General features: G+C 42.6%; 2 protein-coding genes across 9 annotated transcripts in view; both read left to right on the top strand.

Moving 5' to 3' along the window:
- The window catches only part of FRAS1 (Fraser extracellular matrix complex subunit 1), a 552,940-nt gene extending 542,867 nt beyond the window's left edge, over positions 1-10,073 (top strand). For all 7 annotated transcript variants that reach the window (XM_049709348.1, XM_033406458.2, XM_004280170.3 and 4 more), the window contains 3 exons: positions 2,314-2,519; positions 3,730-3,876; positions 6,203-10,073. In XM_049709348.1, coding sequence (XP_049565305.1) covers positions 2,314-2,519; positions 3,730-3,876; positions 6,203-6,796 — 947 coding nt within the window. In that variant the 3' untranslated portion in view covers positions 6,797-10,073. The remainder of the gene's footprint in view (positions 1-2,313; positions 2,520-3,729; positions 3,877-6,202) is intronic.
- A 7,392-nt stretch (positions 10,074-17,465) lies between these two features.
- ANXA3 (annexin A3) overlaps positions 17,466-24,650 on the top strand; it is a 57,518-nt gene continuing 50,333 nt past the window's right edge. The window contains exons 1-3 of one of the 2 annotated variants that reach the window (XM_049709408.1): positions 17,466-17,620; positions 18,991-19,112; positions 20,573-20,625. In XM_049709408.1, coding sequence (XP_049565365.1) covers positions 20,611-20,625 — 15 coding nt within the window. In that variant the 5' untranslated portion in view covers positions 17,466-17,620; positions 18,991-19,112; positions 20,573-20,610. The remainder of the gene's footprint in view (positions 17,621-18,990; positions 19,113-20,572; positions 20,626-24,650) is intronic. The other variant, XM_004280169.3, reaches the window with a different exon arrangement.

Genomic DNA, 24,650 nt, shown 5'->3' with positions numbered 1-24,650 from the left:
ATAGTTGTCACGTTCACAGAATGTTTATTTTTTATAGTACTTATCACAATCTTTAACATTATAATATATATATTTCTTTACTTATTTATTGCCTATCTCTACCACTAGACTGTAAATTCCATTAGAACAGAGATGGTGATCAAATACCAAATTTGCACACCATACCACCAGTGCCAAGGTGCTCAATAAATATTTGTTGAATGAATTAATAATAAATGAATCAATCATCTGCCTTTTCTCTCAGTTATCTCTTCTGCCTTTCTCTTACTTTTAATCTTCTGCTCACATCTGTGTTTTTTTCCCTCATCCTAAAAACACATCCCGTAACAGAAAAAGAAAATCTCTCATCCCTACCTCTCCCTCAAACTTCAGCCCATGTTCTCCTTTGCTTTTCTCTAAGAAGCTTCCTGAGGGAGTGGTGAGCACACGCTGTCCTCATGGCCGTTCTTCCCAGTCACTCCTCCATCCGTCTGCTGCAGGCTGGGTTTGTCCTACCACGGCTCAGAATCCTCTCCCGTCCATGACACCAAACCTATGGATTTGGACACTTTTTTCCTGTTTGGTTTCCTTTGCACCAGCCTCACCTGACACCATCTTACCTCTCTGGCCACTTCTCACTCTCCGGCCTTGGGTCTCCGTCCTCTGCCCCATCCGTGTTGCTGTGTCCATGTTCCATGCTTGACTCCTGTTCTCACTTCAGTCCTACTCCGGTCGTCCCCCTGGCTTGTCTCATCCCTTTACCCTGAGCTCTTCCTAACCTCCTGCTACCCCACAACCATTCCACAAAAATTAAGCTTGTCCCTGGTCCCTCCTCAGCTTCATTTCCACACTTCCACATGTGGACCCAAACTGCCAAACCTCTCCAAGCGGGTGTCGTTCAGACACCTAGAGACGTCTAGAACTGGACTTACCTCCCCCCAGACGTGTTCCTCTCCCATCCACTGCCCCACTGACTGCATCACCATACTCCAGGTGGCCCAGCCAAAGACCTCAGGGCTATCCTCTGCTTCTGGTTGCCTCCTGTATCCCATCTATCATAAGATGAATGCTTCCAACTCCTAGACATTTCTTGAATGCATCCCCTTGCCTCACTGCTATATTTTGGATACCTGTTTCTTGCTAGAGCATTAAAATAACTCCCTACCTGTGATTCTGGTCTCTTTGTCTTCATTCTCCATGTTTCTAAAGCCCAGGTGCGTTGACATTAAGCCCCCGTTTAAAACCTTCCGGCGTTCCCTGTTACTCCTATACTCAAGTCCAGAATCCTCACACCATTAATCAACCTTCCCGGGAGTCTCTCCTGCCAGAGCCCTCCCGACGCCCTCCACCCCAATCACTGGCCTACCCAGTGCCATAGTAGACGCTTGGGATGAACATCTGAAGTCAGACGAATTTGTGCTCAAATCCTCCCCACCACGTGTCCCAGATCCGAAATGCTGGACAAGTTATTTAAAATAGGGATAATAATTGAACCTATCTCTTAGGCCATTGGGAGGATTAAATAAGATACTGTAGGTAAAGAACTTGATGCCCTAGCAGGAACTAAGGAAAAGTACCTACACCGGGTCTGATACCTTTCCAGCATTCCGTATTTTGTACGTGGACTTGCTTTTGCCTAGATTGCTCTCCCCAGCTTCTCCCACCCGCCTCAAATGCTCTATCTGACAAATGCCTACTCATCGTTCAGGATACTGCCCAATGTCATCTCTTCTTTAAATCCTTCCATACCTTTCCTCAGGCAGATTTTTGTGCTCAGCTATATGCTCACTTGATGTTACGTACCTTCCGCTGTTGTACGCAGCAGTATCACATGGAAGTTAATAGTGTGGGTTTTTCGAGACAAAGCACTTTGACTTTGAATCTCACCCTCCCCACTTACTAACTTTGTGACCTTGAACAAGTCACTTAACCACTCAATTTCCTCCTCTGTAAAAAATCGTGAGCACTACATGAGTTCTTCCATGGGAAGGAGTTAGTACAGTACCTAGCAAATGGTATGAGTTCGATAAATGTCAGCTATTATTAGCAATTGCTTTGCTTTTGTTTCTGCCCTCTCATCTGTGTCTCACTCACCTTCGTATCCCCTGCACGTACCAGAGTGATTGCCCCACCCTAAATACTTAAGTAACATTTACTGATTAAAAGAAGCTATACATGAATGAATGTGTACTTTAGGGGCACATGGACCCCACAGCTCTTCATAGAAAGGTACTTTTGACTCTATAGGAGCATGTTAAATCCTTCCTATCTTTGACACTTTTTTTCTCTTTAATCTTAAAGTCTGACCTAATTAATGCCTTGCAATCTTTTCAGGTCAAATCCTTTATGGCCGAGTACTTTGGAATCCAGAACAAAACCTTAATTCTGCTTACAAACTCCAGCTGGAGAAGGTCTATCTTTGTACCGGCAAGGATGGCTACGTGCCTTTCTTTGATCCCACGGGGACAATCTACAATGAAGGGCCACAGTATGGATGCATTCAGCCAAACAAACACCTAAAACACAGATTCCTGCTGCTGGTATGCTAACTGTTAGTGTTAAAGGACTGACACACGAGTAGCTTTCCTCAGCTATGGTTTTTGCCTGAAGCAGATAGAACCCCACTCTTGATGGTTTTCTACAGATATTGTTGTTGTTACTTCTATCAGCTTAATGTTAGTATTGGGTTGGCCAAAAAGTTCGTTCGATCTTATGAAAAAACCCAAACGAACTTTTGGCTAACTCGATACGTATTACCAACTGTGAAGGTTTGGTGGGTAACAAGACAAGCTGTTACTGATGTTCTAGGAAGAGGAAAGTCTAAGCCAGTGTTTCTCAAAGTGTGTCCCAGACACCCCTGAACATCCCCAATATTCTTTCAGGGCATCCACAAGGTCAGAACTACTTTCATAATGATATGATGATGCTTGCCTTTTTCATACTCAGTCCCTCGTGAGTGCCAAGAGTACGAAGGTTTCATTGATAGGGATTCAGATTCGACATTGTGACTAATCTTTAGAAAAAAATACCACTTACTGAGCTTTGATTTAGTATCCAAAAAGAATATCCATAATTATCTGAAAAAGTTATTCAAACATTTCTCTGTCTTCCAACTACATAGCTTATGTGAGGCCAGATTCTTCATATACTTCAGCCAAAACAACATGTCACAACAGATTGAATACAGAAGCAATTGTGAGAATCTGGTTCTTTAACAGAGATTTGCAAAAATGTAAAACAATGCCAGCTCTCTTTTTGGGAGGTGGGTGTGAATACAGACACTTTCACTAAAAAATATGTTACTTATGTTAACATGTAGTGAGTTTCTCATTTCTATTTTAAAATGAATTAGTAAATGCATTTTTTTAAATTGTTAATTGTAACATAATTACAGTGTTAATTTTAATACAGTAAATATTGATAGATATCAGTCACATAAAATGAAACTTTGGGGGGAGGTGGTCCTTAATTTTTATGTTCTGAGACCAAATAGCTTGAGAATTGTTGGTCTAGGCTCTCTCACCCATTGGGTTTTGAGATCACAGAGGCCACCAAGTGTCCTCCCCTGAAGAGGGCAGTCGGTGCCCAGAGGCAGCAGTCAACTTAAGGAGAGGGCTCCTGCGGCATGTGCCCTCCTGACCCGACCCAAAGGAGGAGTGGAGAGTACCTTTCTCCTCCCAGTGACCGCCACCTGCCAGCTCAGTGGTTCTGTCTTTCTAAATCTTGCGTTTCTTTTTTCTGAAATCCTAGGACCGCAGTCAGCCAGAGGTAACGGACAAGTACTTCCACGACGTGCCCTTTGAAGCCCACTTTGCTTCTGAGTTGCCTGATTTCCACGTGGTCAGTAGCATGCCAGGCGTGGATGGATTTACTCTGAAGGTGGACGCACTCTATAAGGTGAGTGTGGTGAGAAGAATAGAAGCACAGGATCAAGGTCACTTTAAAGGTTACAGAAAGGAGGATGACATCATCTCTTTGATGTCAGTTTCTTTTTATAACATTCTTACTGGCAGGTCTTTTTTTATTGTTGTTAAGCTCATCATTCAGCCAAAACTTTACCGTCTATCCAATAGACCAATAAAATTCTTTAATTTGCATATACTCACTCATCATGGCTCTTTGCTGCACCAGCTGATTTTCACAGGCATGTGGAAATATTTAACAAACTCATAAATACAATTCAGTAATTTAGAATGGCAAGAATTACTAGTATTCAATAAGCAAAAATACTCTAAGTCCCAGTAATAAAAATAAACTTCCAAGATCAAATTCCACTCTTCTCTGTCTCCCAATAGTAAGCCATGACCTTGGATTTCAGAACTTTTATCACTCTTCAGAAGTTATTTCAAAATCATGGAGGGTTTCCATGGGGGCAGATGAGAGGGAAATAAAATACTTGATGACAAAACTCGGGGAGGATCCAAGAAGTGTTAAGATTTAGCAGATTTTTGTCAAGTATCTGTGTATTATGCACAGAGTAGGTGGTTAGTGAATATTTGTTGAATGACTATTTTTGTCAAGTATCTGTGTTATGCACAGAGTAGGTGGTTAGTGAATATTTGTTGAATGACTCTATTTTTGTCAAGTATCTGTGTATTATGCACAGAGTAGGTGGTTAGTGAATATTTGTTGAATGACTATTTTTGTCAAGTATCTGTGTTATGCACAGAGTAGGTGGTTAGTGAATATTTGTTGAATGACTATTTTTGTCAAGTATCTGTGTATTATGCACAGAGTAGGTGGTTAGTGAATATTTGTTGAATGACTCTATTTTAGCTAAAGTTCATCAATAAATAGTAAATTGGCATAGAAAACAATAAAAGGTACTGGGAATAAATGTGATTATTAATACTATTACTCCACTGCTATCAATAAAGGCCAACACATCATAAGTGATGACTGAGCTAAAGAAACCCTGAAAGGTAAATTCTTAGGGCTATTTCATGCACAGATAGTGAAACTGAAAAAAAATGTGAATATCTGACCCAAGATCACCTGAATGTGGAAATAAAACAGGACCCCAAAATATTCGGTTCAGTTCTCTATTCACAGACACCAACCATGGCTAATGCTTTTCTTTTTTTTTTTTGCTTTTTTTTTTTTTTGCTTCATCAAAACCTTTCTGCTACAGTTACAATGGCATATTTACTAATCTTTAAATGCGCCATACATAGTCTTACCTCAACATTTTTCTTAAAGGGTGCCAGTTATGGTCTGATTTATTCCATGACTTTAAAAGCAAGAGGTTCTTTAGTGGATCAGTTTCCTTTCTTTGTTTTTTTTTTTTTTTTGCGATACGCGGGCCTCTCACTGTTGTGGCCTCTCCCGTTGCGGAGCACAGGCTCCGGACACGCAGGCTCAGCGGCCATGGCTCACAGGCCCAGCCGCTCCGCGGCATGTGGGATCCTCCCGGACCGGGGCACAAACCCGTGTCCCCTGCATCGGCAGGCGGACTCTCAACCACTGCGCCACCAGGGAAGCCCCCTTTCTTTGTTTTAATTGAAACACATTTGATATACCATATTATGTTCTTTTCAGGTGGACTCCAGTGGCAAGAATTACTTGCAGTGATTTGACATTTGCATACGTTATGAAATGATCAATGTGATAAGTCTAGTAACCATCTGTCCCCATACAAAGCTATTACAGTATCATTGGCCATGTTCCTTATGCTGTGTATTACATCTCCTGGCTTATTTATGTGATAACTGGAGGTTTGTACCTCTTAAGCCTCTTCACATATTACAGTGCTCCCCACACCCTCCTCCCTCTGGCGACTACCCATTTGTTCTCTGCATCTATGAGACTGTTTTCATTTTGTTTTGTTTGTTTGTTTTGTTTTTCAGATTCCACAAATAAGTGAAATCATATGGTATTAGTCTTTCTCTGTCTAACTTATTTAACTTAGCGTAATGCTTTCTAGGTCCATCCATGTTGTCACAACTGGCAAGATTCTTTTTTATGGCTGCATGGTATATATATATACACACACACCCCCCACATCTTTTTCCATTCATCTATTGATGGACAGTTAGGTTGTTTCCATATCTTGGCTACTGTAAGTAATGCTGCTTTGAACACTGGTGTGGCTAATGCTTTTCTTGAAACCCTTTCTCTATTGGGGCTTGTGGTGGGCAGCTGTCTTTCCATTGCCTTTCCTCAGAGGTGGCCTGTGGGCAGCAATGACATGTTCGCTTTGTCTCGCCATCTCCTCCTTCTGCAGGTGGAAGCCGGACACCAGTGGTATCTCCAGGTGATCTACGTCATTGGACCTGACACCATCTCAGGTCCCAGGGTCCAGCGCTCTCTCACGGCCCCTCTGAGGCGCAACCGAAGGGACCTGGTGGACCCCAGTGGCTGGCTGACCCTTGACGAATCCCTCATCTATGACAATGAAGGGAACCAAGTCAAGAATGGCACCAATATGAAGTCGCTGAATCTGGAGATGGAAGAGCCAGCTGTAGCTGCGTCTCTATCCCAAACCGGGGCGTCTATCAGCAGCGCCCTTGCTGCCATCATGCTCCTACTTCTGGTGTTTTTGGCGGCTTGTTTCATCACCAGGAAACGCCAGAAACAGAGGAAGAAGCCGCCCACGGGGGACATTTTGGAGGAATACCCTCTGAATACCAAGGTGGATGTGCCCAAGAGGGGCCTGGACAGGGTGGAGAAGAACGTGGACAGACAGTACTGCACTGTGCGGAACGTCAACGTACTCAGTGAAACCGAGGGTGCTTATGTGTTCAAAGGTGCTAAAGTAAAAAAATTGAATCTGGAAGTCAGAGTTCACAACAATTTGCAAGATGGAACAGAAGTTTAATGGAGGAGATCCATGAGTATTTTTTTTCTAAAATCATTTTTATAAAACAGGGGAAAATACTGGTATTTTTATAATCTTGCTGATTGAAAAGGGAAAACTATAGCTTTGAGTGGCGGAGGCACACATCACACGCATCAGCTCGCAGCTGAGCTACCTCATTAAACAAAGAACCACTGAGACCCCAGAGGATGGAAGTAGTTCTTTCCGTGGATCCCATTAACCACGTCAGCAGTGACAAATTGTTCCTTCTGTAAGGCTGATCTTAGAAAGCCAGTGTCTGGTGTTAGGACAGGAGTGAGCTCCACAGCTGGTGGAGCTCAGAGGGCTGGGGGTGTACCAGGCAGGTCTCAGAGGGAGAGAGACGGGGATGCAGGGCCTTTGGTCTCCTCCCCCCACTCCAGCTCCCTTCTGCTTGAGATTTTCCTTGGCCTCTGCACAGCAGAGTTCACGTTGCTGACGCCCAGGTTCTGCTCAGAATTCTGCTAATCAGCACCTGTGTGTCTGCTCGTGTGTCCACTTGACAACCTGCCCTCCATGGCTTCTGATCGTACCTTGCATCACCAGCCCTTTTCACCTGGGAGTTCAAAGTGGTCTGGACTAGAGCATTTCTCCACAACTCAAGGGAGAAACCTCAGCCTCGCCTGTCAGGCATCAGGCACAGTGGAACCCTCCTTACGGAGGGGGGGACTGAAACCTGGGGAAAGGAGGGACCTGGCAGGCGCCTCAGAGAACATCAGTGATGCCCTGCACCCTAGGCCCAGCGGATGCCCTTGTGCCCGGCTGGTTTACACTGCAGCCAGGACACATCCAGACATCCTCCCTGACAAAGGATGCCACCAGGCAAGATTGCCGCACTGTGGCCTTTTTATTCAGCATTGCTGTGGATGCTTGAAACACCTACCACAGTTCCTGCTACCCCAGGCTTTTCCCAGTCCAATAACAGACAAGCCATGTGCTTCGCTAGCTGTGGGGTTTTTATTTTGTTAGGGCTGCAGAAAAGTCAGAGATTCATTTGAATAAAGCAAATTAGGAGAAAGCTCAGGCCAGAAGGAAATCAGAGTTAATGGATGCCAACTAGTTGTCATAGCAGAAAAGTACTAGTACTCACAGTAGAAAAGTACTAGTACTCCCAGCAGATAAAGTACTGGTACAGCAGATAAAGTACTAGTACAGCAGATAAAGGCACCGTTCCTGGTACAGTGTTTCAGGGATTTCTCTTTCGGGGGTTCTTTTTTTGGTAGCTCAGGCACTTATTTTATTATATCAGCTCATGACAAGGCCATGGACACGTGGCTTTAAAATGATTTCGTGTTCAAATAGCAGCTTGACGATGTACGTAGTGTGCGCACCGCTTGCTTTTGTGTTTCAGTTTTGTTTCTGCTGTATTGGCAAAAATATAAGCATGCATGTCGTGTTATTTTGAACTGCAGGCACCATTCCATTGTTCAGGAGTAAAAGACACGTCCCCTTCCTGATGCACGGCACGCTGTAATCACTGAGCAGATCACAGAGCATTCACATTGTGTAATATTTGTATTAGGATGACCCTAGCTCTTTGAGAACATTCCACACTGGAAATACTTTGGTCCTAAAAGCTAGAAAGAATGAACCGTGAAAGGTTTTAGGCATCTCAGCCAGAATCCAAGCTCCTTGAGAGAAGGGCGGGCGTGAGCCGTGCCTTGGGTTCTCCAGCAGTGCCTTGTGCACAACGAGCGCTCCAGGAATATTTGTTCAGTAAACAAATGAATGGTGTCATGGGTGAATGATAGAGGAATCGATTTAGGGAGGGGAGGAGAGAGACTATGGTGGCAATATCACAAGGGTAAGTAGAGGGGAAAAAAAACTATCTCTTCTACTTGGATTATAAAATAATCTTCTCATTGGAGCAAAGAAGCACCACTTGACATAGGCATGAATCTGGCAGTGGGCTTGAGGAGGACTGAACAGAAAAGCTGTAATAATGTATTAGCAGGAGGTGAGACTGTGAATCATTCTCCAGAGCAGGACATTTAGAGGAAAGTCTGACTTAGCAACTCCGAGCTGAGCACAAAGTTTGCAGGAGAAGATGAGTTGGAGTGAGTGAGCCCAGAACCTGATACTCCTGACTGCTCAGATGCTACTCGAGGCCAGCTTGGGTGTTGGGGCTGGAACTTCTGTATTGGACTCACGAACACCCAAAACTGGTGTCTCATGGCTGGAGAGCCCATCAGCTGAGCATGGAATCCTCTCCGGAACAACCTAGAAAGTTGATGCTAATTCTGCAAGGACAGGAAGCCAGTTGCTCATGGAGCAACGTTTGATTGGGCCTGTTGTTTAGCACTGCTCCTCAGTCCCTGAATGCTTGCACGTTGAAGCAGCAACTTTCCACTTGCTCGAATAGTCTTCTTGCACTGCCCTTCTCTTCCTGCTAAATAGGGCACATGGGTGGGCAGAATGTAGACAGATGGCAGAACGGAGCCAGTGCGGGAAGGAGTGGAGACTGATCTCAGAGTGCTCCTAGCAGCCTCCGTGGAACAGTTCTCGAATGACACGAGCAGCATCGCTGAGGACTGTGAGATAGTGAGTTATCAGCGTGAAAGGAAAGCCCTTGGGTATCCCCGCCTCTCTTCCTTTCTATCCCCCACCACATACACTTTATTGAGTGCTGATCCTTCCCTAGTGGACGCACACTTGTGAAATAGAAATCGCTCCGAGATGTACAACTGAGATTTACTTCTTTGATACAGAATTTTTCATTTCTTTTATGTTTTATACTTCATTCATACTGGGAAGCAGAGAACTTGGTGACTGATGTGCAGTTATACTTCAGCCAAAGCTCTCCTTTCGGTTTTTCTAACTTGCTCACTAAGGCCTTGTGTGTGGTTTACTAACCTTTTATGCCATGTCTTTAGGTGAGAAGGAACAAAAGACCCTCAGGGGTTGCTATTTGCTATCACATGCTGGCTGTGAAGGCTAAAAGATAGAAGAGTCTGCACCTTTGCCCTTAGATTGTACCCCAGGCCTCCTGGCGGACTCACACAGATTCTTACAGGTAGATGCAGAAAGAGTGTTGGGATGTGTTTTGCACAGTTTTACAATAGTCAGTCTCGGTGTCCCACAGGTATTCATTCTTCTTGGATACGACACACCTGCTCAGACTTGAGTAAAATATCCGTGGTGCTGTCAACCTGATTTCTTGACTCTGAAATGATCTTTGTATTTCCAATACCAATTTGTGTGTTATGAATTTCTGATTTCTCCAATAGCATATGCCACTATATAAATTTGTATTCATAAATGACAGTCTGGTTGTGGTTTTTTTGCTGTGTTCATCTCATTAGATTCTTCATCTCATTAATGTAAGACAATGCCATTGAGATGGCAAAATCATTCTAAAATTTGAGACAAAGGTTTTTGGAGAAAATCCCTTTGAAGGGGTTGCATCCGAGACACTCGCTACTTGTGCTAAGATCAAGAATACATTACCTATCCCCATATTATCATAGTTCTTCTTTTGCAATCTGTTGAAACCCCAGAACAAAGAGGAGTAACTAAAATCTCCATGTCCAATACAATAAGATGATTATTTACGCTATATTTATCATCATCAAACCTTCTCATGACACTTGATATAGTGTGAAAATGGCTATGTCCTTCTGTACAGGCACAAAGATTTGTTAAGTGTCCGTGACTCACCCTGGAGATGACCAAAGCTCCAAATAAGAATTTATTGGCTCGTGCGGGAAAAATGGCACAGTCAGAATGAAACTTAGCCCAGGCATTCTGCAAGCCTGTGCCTCTGTCCCCTCTGGGAAACCAGTGACAGTGGCCAGCAGGGCTCTGCTGGCATCCTTTGATGGCACATCTGCAAACCCAGCAAGACTTGAAAAAGCATTTTTTCATGAAATCTGGGGAAAAGATGCCACAACCAAACCTGGGATTTCCTTAGATGCTGTCGTGGGCTTCGTGTAAACTTTACTTCCTCACGATTTCCTATGATTGTCCCTTGCCTAACAGCAGGCTCTAAGCCCTGGGGTGCACTTCTCCCATGTAGAAGCTGTATCAGGAGCCAACCTATGAATTGTTAGGACTGGCTATGAAAATGCTTCCTGAGACCTGAAATTTCATGGCCATACAATGTAGGAAACTTGGGGGTAAGTGGCAGAAAATGAGTTCTCATTTAGATTTTGCAATATCTCACAGACTAGGGTTTTGAAGAAACATAACGAGAACAGGAGAGGGAGACTATTGAGAATATCCTACTAGATTCAACCCCATGAAATTCCTAATTTTATAAGTTAAAAATAGTCCAGTATCAGTAGTTTACACTGCTCAACTTAATATTAAGATGCCACAGTGAGTAATAAAGATTCTATCCCCAAATAAGCCTGAGATAGCTCTAAGCAGGAGCCCTTTCAATGGCTTACTGAGTAGCTAGTGGCCCAGGTAAAGTCCTAGAAATAATATCAATAACATTTCGGGCACATCTGCCAATCAAGAGCAATGACTTCTTCACCTTCTCTACCTCATTCAGTCCTGGTGAAATAGTTGTAGGTCACTGTCCTGGATAATTTTCTTTGAAAGTTCCATATGAATCCCAGAATTTCAAGTCTTTGCACAAACTGATGTTGCTTGAAAATGGTCCAAAGCTCCTATAACTCTAATTTAATGCTCGTCCCGAAAAATTCAGTCACTTGATTGATACAACAAAATAGACCCATGGTGCAACTCTCTCTAAAAAAACTAGCAGAAGGTTATCCCCATGCTCATTTTGGTTTCAGGCTACCAAGCTCCAAGACCAGCAAATTATAAAAGTTTATTAGAATCCCAGACTGGGAGAGTTTCTGTAAATTGTTAAAAAAAAAAAAAAAAAAAAAGGTTTCAAGATGCCTCCCTTAAACAGTCTCACTAAAGGAATGTTTCCAAAATGAACCAATCGTCTATACTAGTAACACACAAAAGTCCCTGCGCTGCTTATTCTGTTTGCCTTCACACCAATTCTCTGCCCTGTTTATGCTCCAGGAAACAGACTTCCCGAAATTGCTTCTCCGAGACTTTCTTGCACCCTTGGCTTTTGGTTGAGATTGGCCAAATGGAGACATTGATGGGAAAGAAGTTAAGGTGTCTATCCCTCCCCACTGCCTTGCTGTGGTTCTGGCAGTGCCTGCATCCCTCCTGGGCCACAGGTCCTGTTGGGCAGCCCCCTCCCACTGTCCCTGTCCTTGAGGCTCTGACAACACCGTCCCTCACTTGCCCATGCAGACCTAGAGGTAGCCATGCTTTCATCCTGTCTCTAGTCCTCTGGCTTCATCACCCCTGTGGATTCCTTTAACTTAACCCTGCCCACGCTTCCATAGAGTCCCTTTTTTAAACTATTTATTCAAACCCTTTTAGTTTGCTATTTCTCTTCTGCCAGAACTATAATAGAGTCCTTAAATTCAGTGTCATTTGATTATAATTTTCTAATATAAATCAGAAATAATTAATCACTCGAACTCAAATCCTGTCTTAATTTTAAATTTGCCCATTATTATAATCAGTGGCACGCTGATAAACATTTCACACCCAGCTTTTGGTGTCTGGGAAGGCCTGATTGGAAGCATTTGCTGGCTTTTGTGTTGTATATGCCCTCACCATGGCAGAATTTAACCTAATTTCACTGAACATGGAGATGGGAAGAGATACACAAGAACACAAGTTGATATAGCATTTCTACCACACAGATAAAGTAAACATAAATAACCTCGAGATCATCAATAACAGTAAAATGTCAAGGAATTAGAAAGTTTGAGTACCTTTGCTTTTAACATAATGTATTCAATTGTGCTTATTTGATATAAATTTTAATAATGGCTCTGTTTACTTGCAAAACTCCTGAAAATTTAGCAATCGGCTCTCTCATGCTGGGCTGGCTCAGCTCACAACTGTGAGAGAAAACATAATATCCACAACCGCTTGGTCAATTTAACCTGCTTTTGTTAGTTTTTCCCTCACATTTTACTATACATTTAAAATATACCTCAATAACTTTGCTCTAAAATCTTATATTTGACTCTTAAATTGTTCTTTTTAGCAGAAAGAAAAGGTAATATAGGAAAATTAGCTTCTTGTAAAACTACCAAGTGGTTCAATGTATTCAGAGTGGTGAAAGTTTCCTCAAACAATTTTTTCTGTTTTTTTTTTTTTTTCTGGATGACTATAAACCTGGTTTCTGGGATCCTAGCATTTATCATTATTATCATTTTATCACCTAACATTTACTTCTGAGAAAACTCATCTGTTGAGGGAAAAGTATTAATTTTATAAATACACTATAGCATGATTCTAGTCTAAATGGTGGTAACTGGGCTGTTGTTACAACTAGAAAACCTCAAAAAAACGCAGTGCCTTTTATTTTAAAGTTGCCATCCTGAAACCAAAGAGTTACACACTGAACCTGGAATAATTAAAATAAATCCTACACGTAAACACCACCTGTTACTCATTTCCTTCTGGCTATAAATCCAGCTTTATTACTTCCTGGTTGTGTGGGACAGAACTTGTAGAAGTTACTGAATTCCTCTGAGCCTCTCTCTGTATTTTCAAAATAGAGTAATCACACCTAATTTAAGCTGGTCTGTAGGCTTGAAATAAGACCATTTAATTATTCAATTAAAATTTGGCTCTGATAGGCTGATCTAACTGCACTGCTTGGAAGGCAGCCGTAAACAACACCCAGTGTAGGTCATGCCCAGAGATGTTCCTATTCATTTCCTCTTACTGCTGCAACAGATTACCACAAATTCAGTGGCTTAAAACAACACGAACATGTTAGCTTACAGTTCTACAGGTCAGAAGTTCAAAATGAGTCCTACTAGGCTAAATTCAAGGTGTTGACAGGCTGCATTCCATCTCAAGGCTCCCGGGGAGAAACCATTTCCTTCCCTTTTCCGGTTTCTAGAGACCACCTATGTTCCTTAGATCATTACCCGCTCCCATCTTCAAAGCCAGCAATGACCAGTTGAGCTTTCTCATTGTACCATCTCTCTAGTTCAGATTCTGCTTGCCTCTTCCCCACTCAAAGACCCTTGTGATTACATTTGGTCCACATCATCCAGGATAATTTCTTTATGTTAAGGTCAACTGATTAGACTTATATGTGGAATCTAAAATATGACACAAATGAACTTATCTATGAAACAGAAACAGATTCACAGACACAGAGAATAGACTTGTGGTTGCCAAGGGGGAGGGGGACTGGGGAAGGGATGGATTGGGAGTTTGGGATTAGCAGATGCAAATTATTATATATAGAATGGATAAACAACAAGGTCCTATTGTACAGCACAGGGAACTATATTCAATATCCTTTAATAAACCATATGGAAAAGGATATGAAACAAGTAAGTTCAGCTGATTAGCAAACTTAATTCCATCTGCAACCACAATTCCCCCTTGCCGTGTAATGTAACATATTCACAGATTCCAGGGGTTGTTGGACATCTTTGGGGACCATTACTCTGCCTACAACATATGCCTATCATAATATGGGGCAGAGTTTTGAACCACGGAAGCCAGAACACCCAAACCACTAGCCCCCTCCTGCTGCTGCTGTAAACCAGCAGATTGTCTCTTTTGCTCAAAAATTTACTTTCAGAAATGGAAGGGACCCACTCAGCGCATGCACCCATTTAGTCTGTATGTCTTCCCTGTCTGCTGAGCTGACAGGGGTCATGAGTAATGCCAGTTTCAGTTGGTAGAGAATGTGTACATAACTATAGAGCTTTTGAACGTAAAAGAAGAATGGCTTCACCTAGATTGCTGCCTGGTCCTTTCTCCTCCCCTCATTCCTGAGGGGCCCTTGGGGTCAACCTCTCAGCATTATATCTAGATTTATAAGCAGTACGCTGTAGCTGAGTGCTTTGGAGCCAAGGTGCTTGGGTTTGAATCTCAGCTACATGATTTGCTGGCTATGTAACCTTGGGCCAAGGTCTTATTCAGGCTGTACAGTTTACGCAGCTCTTAAAAATGATACAGAATAGGACCTACCGCATCTGGTTGGGGTGAAAACTAAATAAGATGATGTGTGCAAAGTATTTAGAACGGTGTAATGGGTACTGAAAAAAAATGTCAGCTAAATTGTTGATTATTTTGTAGTCCCAAACACCAAAATAATATTTGGCTTAGTGGTTGAGTTTTTTCCCCAAGGAAACTGATTTCCACGCCTAACACTCTCCTGGGGTCTAGAGACTCTCAATATTTCTACCTGTCCCCAGACCTGAATATTGGATGTAGTCGTCCTTGTTCCATTTGACAAAGCTTGGCCATGTCGCTAGCTCCCAACTCCTCCCCAGTGCCTCTCTGTATGCTGCTAAGATGGGTTAGCTTACTGTTCAGAACTATCCCCTCACTGCCCTACCCGCAATGGGAAAAGTATATTTCCCCCTCCTTCGCCATTGGGCTCAGTCGTGTTACTTGCTTTGACCAATAGGATGTTAGCAGCAGTGACGCAAGCAAGGGCTTGAGACATGCGTGCATAGTTGGGTGTGCCCTCTTGTACTCTGACGTCACCAGGAGAAGAACTTCCTCCAAGTGGCTGTTGCCCCTTCAGCCAGAATGGACCCAGAATGGACCTGTGAAGCAGAGACACCTCAGCCATCCTGCAGAGCTGAGAGAATACATAAATGATTTGTTTTAAGCCCCTGTGTTTGAGGGTAGTTTGTTATATAGCATTATGGTGGCGGCAGCTAACTGATACATTTGTTCATCCTCTTAAGAGTTTTCACAATACAGCCCTGATTAAAAACTAATCATTGGGGCTTCCCTGGTGGCACAGTGTTAAGAATCTGCCTGCCAGTGCAGGAGACACGGGTTCGAGCCCTGGTCCAGGAAGATCCCACATGCCACGGAGCAACTAAGCCCGTGCGCCACACTACTGAGCCTGCGCTCTAGAGCCCACAAGCCACAACTACTGAACCTGCATGCTGCAACTACTGTAGTCCACGCGCCTAGAGCCCGTGCTTGGCAAAAGAGAAGCTACCCCTATGAGAAGCCCGTGCACCGCAAGGAAGAGTAGCTCCCACTTGCCTCAACTAGAGAAAGCCCGTGCAGCAACGAAGACCCAACAGATCCAAAAATAAATAAATTAATTGAAAAACAAAAAACTAATCATTGAACTAATCTGTATGCCTGTTCACATCTTCTCCTAGTAACCAATCACTCCCTATGCCATACAGTCAAAAATTTCTCCCTTTCTATCCTTATTTTATTTTCAAATGGTAATGTCATCAATTCACACACCTGTGAACAAGAAGCTGTATAAAATAATGTTCATTGCAGCATTATTCAAAGTAGCAAAATATTGAAACGATGTAATACCCATGATCAGGAGAATGAGGAACAAACCATGATATAGCCATAAAATGGAATACTATACAGCACTTAAAATAAATGATGAACCATTGCTACTAGAGTAGCTAGCATTGAACAGAAAGAGCCAGTGGCAGAATATACATCATGATACCATATATTTAAAGTTTAAAAATCTGCTAAAGAGTATCATATGTTTATGGCTATATCAATATTTTGAAACAAGTATAACAACATGCATGAGAATAATAACACTGTGATTACTACTGGGTTATCTTTGGAGAAAGAGTGAGGGAAATGGGTCAGTAAAAGCACAAAAGGAACATCAATTGTATCAACATACCTTTTAAACTGTCTTGAAAACATTCTAAAAAAATACAGCATAATGTTTAAGATTTGATAAAACTGGGTGGTGAGTACACAGGTATCAATATTATTATAATATTATCATTTATTCTTGGTATCTTTCAAAGATTTACAATTAACATTTTTAATAGCAGTGTTTTTAAGGAGCGGCTGTGGGAGTTATTATAAACTGCTTGCTATGATCTGAATGTTTGTGTCCCCCCAAAATTAATATGTTGATATCCTAATCCCCAGAGCAATGGTCCTTGGAGGTGGGGTCTTTGGGAGGTTGTTAGGCCCTGAGTGTGGAGCCTTCTTGAATAGGATTAGTGCCCTTGCAAAAGGGTCTCCAGAGAGCTCTCTTGTCCCTTCCACGGTGTGAGGATACAGTGATATACTTTTGTGTATTTTTCTCCGTTAATGTGTCTTATGTCATTTTAATTCTTAGAGCAGCCAGGAGAACCTAGAAGGGTAGAAGAAAATTTCTCCCTGCCTGGCAGGATAAAAAACCTGCCATTTACTCCCTCTGTGACTTTGCTCACTTTACCTAATCTCTCTGTGTCTCAGTTTTCTCATCTATAAAATGGGGCTAATAGTATCTACCTTATAGGTTTATGGTAAGATTTAAATTAGTGCATATCTGTGAAGAATTCAAAACAGTGCCCGGCACAAAGGAAATGCTAGATAAGTGTTACGGACTGTTATTAGTGTTTAGCTGTTCGTCATCCCGTACCAGGCCCTGAGCTTCTTGGGAGTGGGGACTGTCTGATCTCTGAATCCACAACGCCTAGAACAAAACAAGCTTGCACAAAATCTGAAGAAAAGCTTAATGTAAGTTAAGGAGAAGTGAAAATCGAGGACATGGGTTTCACTTTGAGGATGATGCGAGACTAGGGCGGTAGAGTTTTAAAGTCGCCGAGGGCGAAGGGCCGAAGGCGCGCCTGCGCGGAACTGGCGCCCGGACGGCCGCGGGGCGCGGCTTCCCTTTCCCAGCCTCCGGTGGCGATCAGGTGGACTCGGGAGGCGGTGGAGGGGCGGGAGGAAGGGGCGCGGTCCGGCCACGGGCGGGAGCGAGCGCGGAGCAGCGTTGTCCGGGGCGCACTCCCTCGCTGGCCGCTCTTCCGCACGCCCGTTCCTGGGGCCGCGCTCCAGGTAAGTTCAACCTCCCCCGCGTCGCCGCGAGCCTCACCAGCCACCCCGGCTGCCCCGCAGCTTGGAGCCAGGGTCGCGCCTCGGCCGGTTCCCCCGCGAGCGCAGCGCGGCCACGGGTCAGCGCTGGGCTGGCACCCACGCCACGTACCGACCCGGCTGCGGAGTGCAGGGCCCAGGGGCCCCGGCGGGCGTGGAGGCCACCGCCCCCGTTTCAGAATCGAGGAAGCTGAGGCCCCGAGCAGCAGAACTGCCTGTCCTGGGAGGGTCACCCAGTTCTGCTTGGGGCGGGGCGCAAGCTGACCAGCTGTCCCGGCGCCCTCGACCCTTGGCTTTTCGTCACAGATAGCCGCGCAGGGATACAGTTGGCCATCTTGGCTTCCCCCACCCTCAGGTCTTGGGAACAGAAAAAGAGCGGAGAGTCGGATGGTTCTCCCGGTCCCTGGCGTCGTAAGAGGGGCTGGTTCCAAGCTGTTCTGAGGACTTGAACCCCACCCATCCTTGTGAGCACGTCCCTCCTCTTCACTTAGGCAATTTACTTTATTTCACTTAATTTTTTTAGGAGGTAGGATAAAAGTGTATTTACATATTGGGCTTTGGGAGTCCGAGAAGTTTGCTTTTCCATGAAAAGACTCACCTTTTTCTTTGATTCCAAGAGTCTGATTCACTGGACCTGAATCATTCCCCTGGCATTTGAGTCAGCAGGTAGAGCATCTGAGTACTTGTTTGCAAGTGACCATATATAGGAAATTGTGGTTTCTGCCGGGTCAAGGAGCTTCTGGGTCAAGGAGGTTCTGGGTCTCTGGTGGCCCCTCGGGCTGCTAATAAGGTTGTAACACTGCCCGGCTAAATTATTTACAAGGATTTGTGTTCTACACAGTCAGTCAGTCTCTCCTCTGCCAGAGGTACATTTACAACTTTCTAAAAATCAACTTCATGAAAATTGTAACTCATAAAAACATTATTCTGCAAAGATATCGCCATTGGCTTTCATGAAGGCAGAAAACTTCAAACTGACGAGAAAGGAAATTCAAAGATGTAAAGAAAACCAGAAGCTTGTTCCCAGAGCCGCGTGGTTCTGTAGAGACATCGGCGTAAATATAGGGACCGAGGAGGAAGTAAAGGAAATGATGTAAACGCTCTAATCTCTTTCAGAAAAGGATGTTTAAGGTTCTGTTGTTAAGTCATTTAGCCTCCACTGTGGAGTAATTTTTCACTTCTTAAAACTGAAATCAGTAGTAAATGTTTGTAATTTACAAATTATACTGAGTCAACACATATTGAGCATTAGCTTTGACAGTGTATGGGCGGGGCACTTGGGTAAGGCAGCAGCTTGAAGGTTAAATGTATACCCTTGGACTGTGACTGCCTAGGTTCCGTAGAGGGACACTTACTCGCTGTGAGACTGGAACGTTATATTACAGTCGGCCCTCCGTAGCCGCGGGTTTCAAAGTCGAACCGCGGTTAGTGGAATCAGCGGATGCAGAACCCGCGGGTAAGGAGACTGTACTGTGCCTTTGTATATAGGGACCTTGAACATCTGAGGATTTGGGTAAACGCGGGGCAAGGTGGGGGAGGGGGCCTGGAACCGTGGATGCTGAGAGATCGACTGTACCTCTCTGCGCCCCAACTTCTTCATTTGCAAAGTGGAGATGTTCTTAATGATACCCAGCTCCCCTGGATTATTGTGAGGCTGATATCATTCATTCATTCAATAAGCATTTTTATTTAGTACTTTTGTGCCTCAGTGAAAAAACTTGACAAAAATCTCCAGCCTTTTGGAATTGACCTTACAATGTTTCTTAATTTTTTTAAATTTTAATTTATTTATTGGCCAAGCCACGCAGCTTGTGGGATCTTAGTTCCCCAGCCAGGGATTGAACCTGCTGGGCAGTGAAAGTGCGGAGTCCTAGCCACTGGACTGACAGGGAATTCCCTGTTGTGTTTTTTTTATATTACCTGCAACATAGGAAGAACTCAAAACATTAGCTGATGTGATTACACATATTATTTCATTTAGTGCCAGCAACAGCTGTCCTCTCCCCTTTTTACAGATGAGGAAACTGAGGTTCAAAGAAATTGTGTCTAGCTTTAAGAGGCAAAACCAGAACTAATCTGCTGTATATTTAGAGGGATGTAGCCCTTAGCCCTTGTAACTAGAAAGCTGACTGCCCTCCCCTACAGAAAGCCTGAGAAAATCAAGTCCCTAGAAATATTTAAATTCCAGAGACTAATAGTGTCATTTCCTATTGCGCATTGCTCTGGGGCTATCACTGAATTTTTAGAATATTTTGTTCCCGGTAAGGGTGGGAGCAACTTTATTTCTAAGCCAATCCTGGAGATTTGCCAGCATGTTTGAATAATGTCTACATATGAAAGTGTGTCTGGGTTCCCAACCAGGCATCCATCAAAGAATTGCCCTTTTTCACCTATGGGCCCTACCAAGGCCTGGACCTTCCTCAAAGAGCAGGCATGTCTGTTTATAACAGGCTGTAGACTGGAAGCCTTGTAAAATGTAAATGAAGATTCACAAACACAAGGGATCAAACAAGCCAGCTGAAAACTGGGGGAGGGGGACAAGTTTATGTTGTTCCCTATGATGGTAGTTAAAAGAAGTCAACAATCATTGTAGTTCTCCTGGATGTTAAATGAGTCAAAAATTGGCTCCCAGGAAACATATTTGCAAACCTCTTAGGTACAGAGATTTTTTCTCTCTCTTGTTTTGAGCCCTTCACAGGTCTAGCACAGTCTCTTGTAGATAGATAGTTGGTGTTCGGTGATGTTTATTTAGCAAATGCAGTACCTGATGTTAGAGAAACATCCTCTTCCAGAGGTGGTTTCTCTTTGAATGTTGACTTCTGTTTTCTGGATTAGAGATTAAGGGTTAGGCTGAGATTATTGTGTTCTGAGTCCCAGATTTATACCGTTCGTACTTTTTTTTTTTCCTTTTAATAGGTTAGTGTGATCTCAACTCAAGAGAAAGGTGGGATATCATGGCATCTATCTGGGTAAGTAAAAATCAAGCCTTTATAGCACAGTAACTTATCTGAGTCAAATCAAAATACAGAAAATCAAAATATTAAAAAATTTTATAAGTTGATAAAAGGTTTATGTGAAAAAATTAACATGCCCCCAAAGCTAGAGGATGTCTAAAAATAAGAAAATATTAAAATGTATTGTAAAGGTACATAGTTAAAATAATTTGTACTGACACCAAAGCAGGGAGGTCAATAATAGAGAATAAATTATGTGATTTGGGAATTTATTATAAGAAAAAGACATTTCATATCAGAGAGGAGAAGATGGCTTATTCAATAAATGATGTTAGGAAAACTTCTCACTGTTTCAGGGAAAAAGTAAATCTGTATTCCTTCTCCCTTCTTACATGAAACTAAATTTCAGATGGATAAAATACCAAAATGAAAAAGACAAAATATGGGTGAATTTTAAAAATAATCTTGGAGTGGGGAAGGCAGTTACAACCAAGATACAAACCGAAAGCCTAAAAGAAAAATATTGATCTATTGAACTAAATACAAATTTATAATTTATGATGGCAAACAATATATTAGTGGAGTCAGAAGACAACCCACAGGAAATAGTATTTGCAGCACATTTGACAAGAGACTCATTTCATTAACATAAAAATAACTTCACTACATCAATAAGAAAAATGAACTCGATGGAAAAATTTGTGAGGGACATGAATAGGATACAAAAAGAATTATAAATGTCCAACAAACATGTGAAAAGGTGCTATACCTTACTGAGAAATAAAGAAATGTAAATAACACAATGAGAAATCATTTCTATCTAAGTATTGGTAAAGGTGAAAAAAAATGTAAGAAGACCAGTGTTGCAGAGGATGTGGGCAAGACGGGCACTCTCATACTCTGTTCATAGGAGAATAAAGTTGGCACTCTTTGGGGATGGTATTTTGGCCATATCTGTCAGTGTTTAAATGCTCACCCTGTGTAACCCAGTACTTCCACTTCTGGGTATTTATCATATAGATACACTTGCATAAGGTTGAAGAAATAAAGGCTGATGGGTATTCATTTGTACTAATGAAAATACACAGAATAAATGGCCATCCATGGGTTATGATATTTCTCAATTGTAACTCATAGCCATTTTTATGTAATCATTTAAAAAGTGAGAAGTCTGCTGTCTATGTATTGACCAAAAAAATTCCAGAGATATACTAATCAATAAAAAAAAAAATCCAGTCACAGAATAGTACATACAGAGTGATTCTGTTTTAGAGAAAGAAAAAAGAAAAGAAGAAAGTAGACACATAAGGACTGTATTACATGAAAACTTTCTGGAAAGGTGGAACTATGAGCAGGGGCACTTTCACTTTCAGTGCATCACCTTCTGTGCTCTGATTCTTTTTTTAAAATTTTTTTTCTTTTTTTTGGGGGCCGTTCACACGGCATGTGGGATCTTAGTTCCCCAACCAGGGATCGAACCCGAGTCCCCTGCATTGGAAGCACAGATTCTTAACCACTGGACCACCAGGGAAGTCCCTCTGATTTTTTTTAATGATGAAAATACATTGTATTTTATAAGCGAGGGGCAGAGAGGCTTCGAGAATAACCCATATGGAGGCATGAGCAGGCCTTGTTATGCGCGGTGTCGGTGTCGGTAGATGTGCTATTGTGAGGCTCTGCTTGGTCCCAGATTATTTTCTGTCACTGGCCAGTAGGCTGATCTCCCCCTTTCCAGGTCTGAAATTCCTGCTGCTGTTATGGATATCTAGTAGAGTCAGATGAAAAAAAATTTCATCTCTCCAAAAAATTAGTCTCCCTCTAGCCCTTGTCCATTAGTGAATCGACATGGAATTAGTTGTTCAGGCTCTACAGCTGACACCTTCCAAGTTATGGCACATTTCTGAAGGGCTGGGAGAGACCCAGGTGAGTGTGAGAGAGGGTGTATTTGTTTCCTACTGCTTCCATAAACAATCACCACACATTTAGCAACTTAAAACAATACCCCTTTATTATCTCCACACAGTTCTATATGTTAGAGCCCAAAATGGGTCTCATAGCGCAAAGATCAAGGAGTTGGCAGGGCTGCATTCCTTTCTGAGACTTTGGGAAGAATCCACCTCTGAGCTTATTTAGGTTGTCGGCAAAATTTAGTTCCTTGCAGTTGTGAGACTGAGTGCCTTGCTGGCTGTCAGTGGGGGCTATCCTTATCTCCTGGAGGCCATTGCCAGTCCTTGTGTGTGGCCCCCTACATCTCAGAACAGCAGCGGCGCATGGAATCCTTCTCACGCTTGCAGTCTCTCTAGCTTGCCCTTCTGGGACATCTCTCTTCTGCCGTCCTCTACTTCCTCCAGCTGGAGACAGTTCTCTGCTGTTAAGTGCTCACATTATTAGATTGGGCCCACCTGGGTAATGCAGGCTAATTTCCCTATTTTAAGGTTTGGAACCATAATTGCATCCTCAAAGTCCCTTTAGTCATGTAACATATCACATTCACAGCGTCCAAGGATTACCGTGTGGACATTTTATTGGGGAGCCATTATTCTGCCCACCACAAGGGGACGGTAGCATTGGGCATCAGGCAGCAGGAAAGAAGGGACAGGAATAGACTAGAAAAGGGAAGCTGTGCTGTGGGCAGGAGGGGAGATTGGGGAGCTCGAGTGAAGAAAGAGGCCCTAGTCAGAAAGGGGCTCCTACTGCCTCGCTTTTTCTTTCCTATTTCCCTCCTGTCTCAAATTAAAGAACTAACATTTATGAGTGAGATATCTGAGAGCAAATATTAAAAACAACTCAGAGCTACTATGGAAAACAGTATGGTGATTCCTCAACAAATTAAAAATAGAATTACCATATGATCCAGCAATCCCATTTCTGGATAAATATCCTAAGAATTGAAAGCAGGATCTTGAAGAGATATTTGCACACTTGTGTTCATAGCAGCATTATTCACAATAGCTAAAAGCTGGAAGCAACCCAAGTGTCCGTTGATGGACGAATACATAAACAAAACGTGGGGTATGCATATTGTGGAATATTTAGCCTTTAAAAGGAAGGAAATTCTGACATATGCTGCAACATAGATGAACCCTGAGGACATTATGCTAAGAGAAATAAGCCAGTAATAAGAAGACAAAATACTGTATGATTCCATTTATATAAGGTATCTGAAGTAGTCAAATTCATAGAAACAGAAAACAGAATTGTAGTTGCCAGGGTCTGTGGGGAGGGGGAAAGGGGAATTTGTTGCTTAATGGATATAGAGTTCTAGTTCCATACAATGAAAAAGTCAAGTTCTGGAGATCTGTTTTACAACAACGTGAATATTCTCGCCGCTACTGAACTGTACACTTAAAAATGTTTAAAGTGGTAAATTTTATGTTACACTTTTTTTTAACCACAATTTAGAAAACTCTCAGATTTCTGTAAATACTCTTATCACTGTTTTATCTGTTCTCTTTTCCCCTCTTAACACAAAAGCACATACACACCCAAACACAAATGAGCAATCAGTCCATGCTTTTCTACAACATGGTTGATCATTTGTGTTTACCAGTGTATGGTGAGTTTATTAGAGTGATATGATCAAGAGGGAAGATTTCGGTTGCAATTTCAGTACATTACTGTCGGAGATGAAAGATTAGCTGGTTTCCTAAGTCTGTATATTCTATCTAGGAGTGTTGGATCCCTCTCATTGTTTCAGATGTTGCATTACTATTTCCTTTGTTAAAATTTTTGAATATGGTAGCCACACTTTTCGAAAGTTTGCATTACATAACTTTGCTTTTATGAAAGATCTGTGTTAGTACAGGCACACATTGGAGACATTGCAGTTTGGTTCCAGACCACTGCAATAAAACAAGTATCGCAATAAAGCAAGTCGCAAGAATTTTTTGGTTTCCCAGTGCATATAAAAGTTATGTTTTGGAAACCATGAAACTCCTAGAAGAAAACATTGGCAGAACACTCTTTGACATGAATTGTAGCAATATTTTTTGGATCTGTCTCCTAAAGCAAAAGAAGTAAAAACAAAAATAAATAAATGG

Source organism: Orcinus orca, chromosome 4 (genome assembly GCF_937001465.1).
Source record: "Orcinus orca chromosome 4, mOrcOrc1.1, whole genome shotgun sequence".
NCBI classification, from domain to species: Eukaryota; Metazoa; Chordata; class Mammalia; order Artiodactyla; family Delphinidae; genus Orcinus; species Orcinus orca.
Note: the sequence above shows the minus strand (reverse complement) of the source record. Positions and strands in the feature narration are given on the sequence as shown.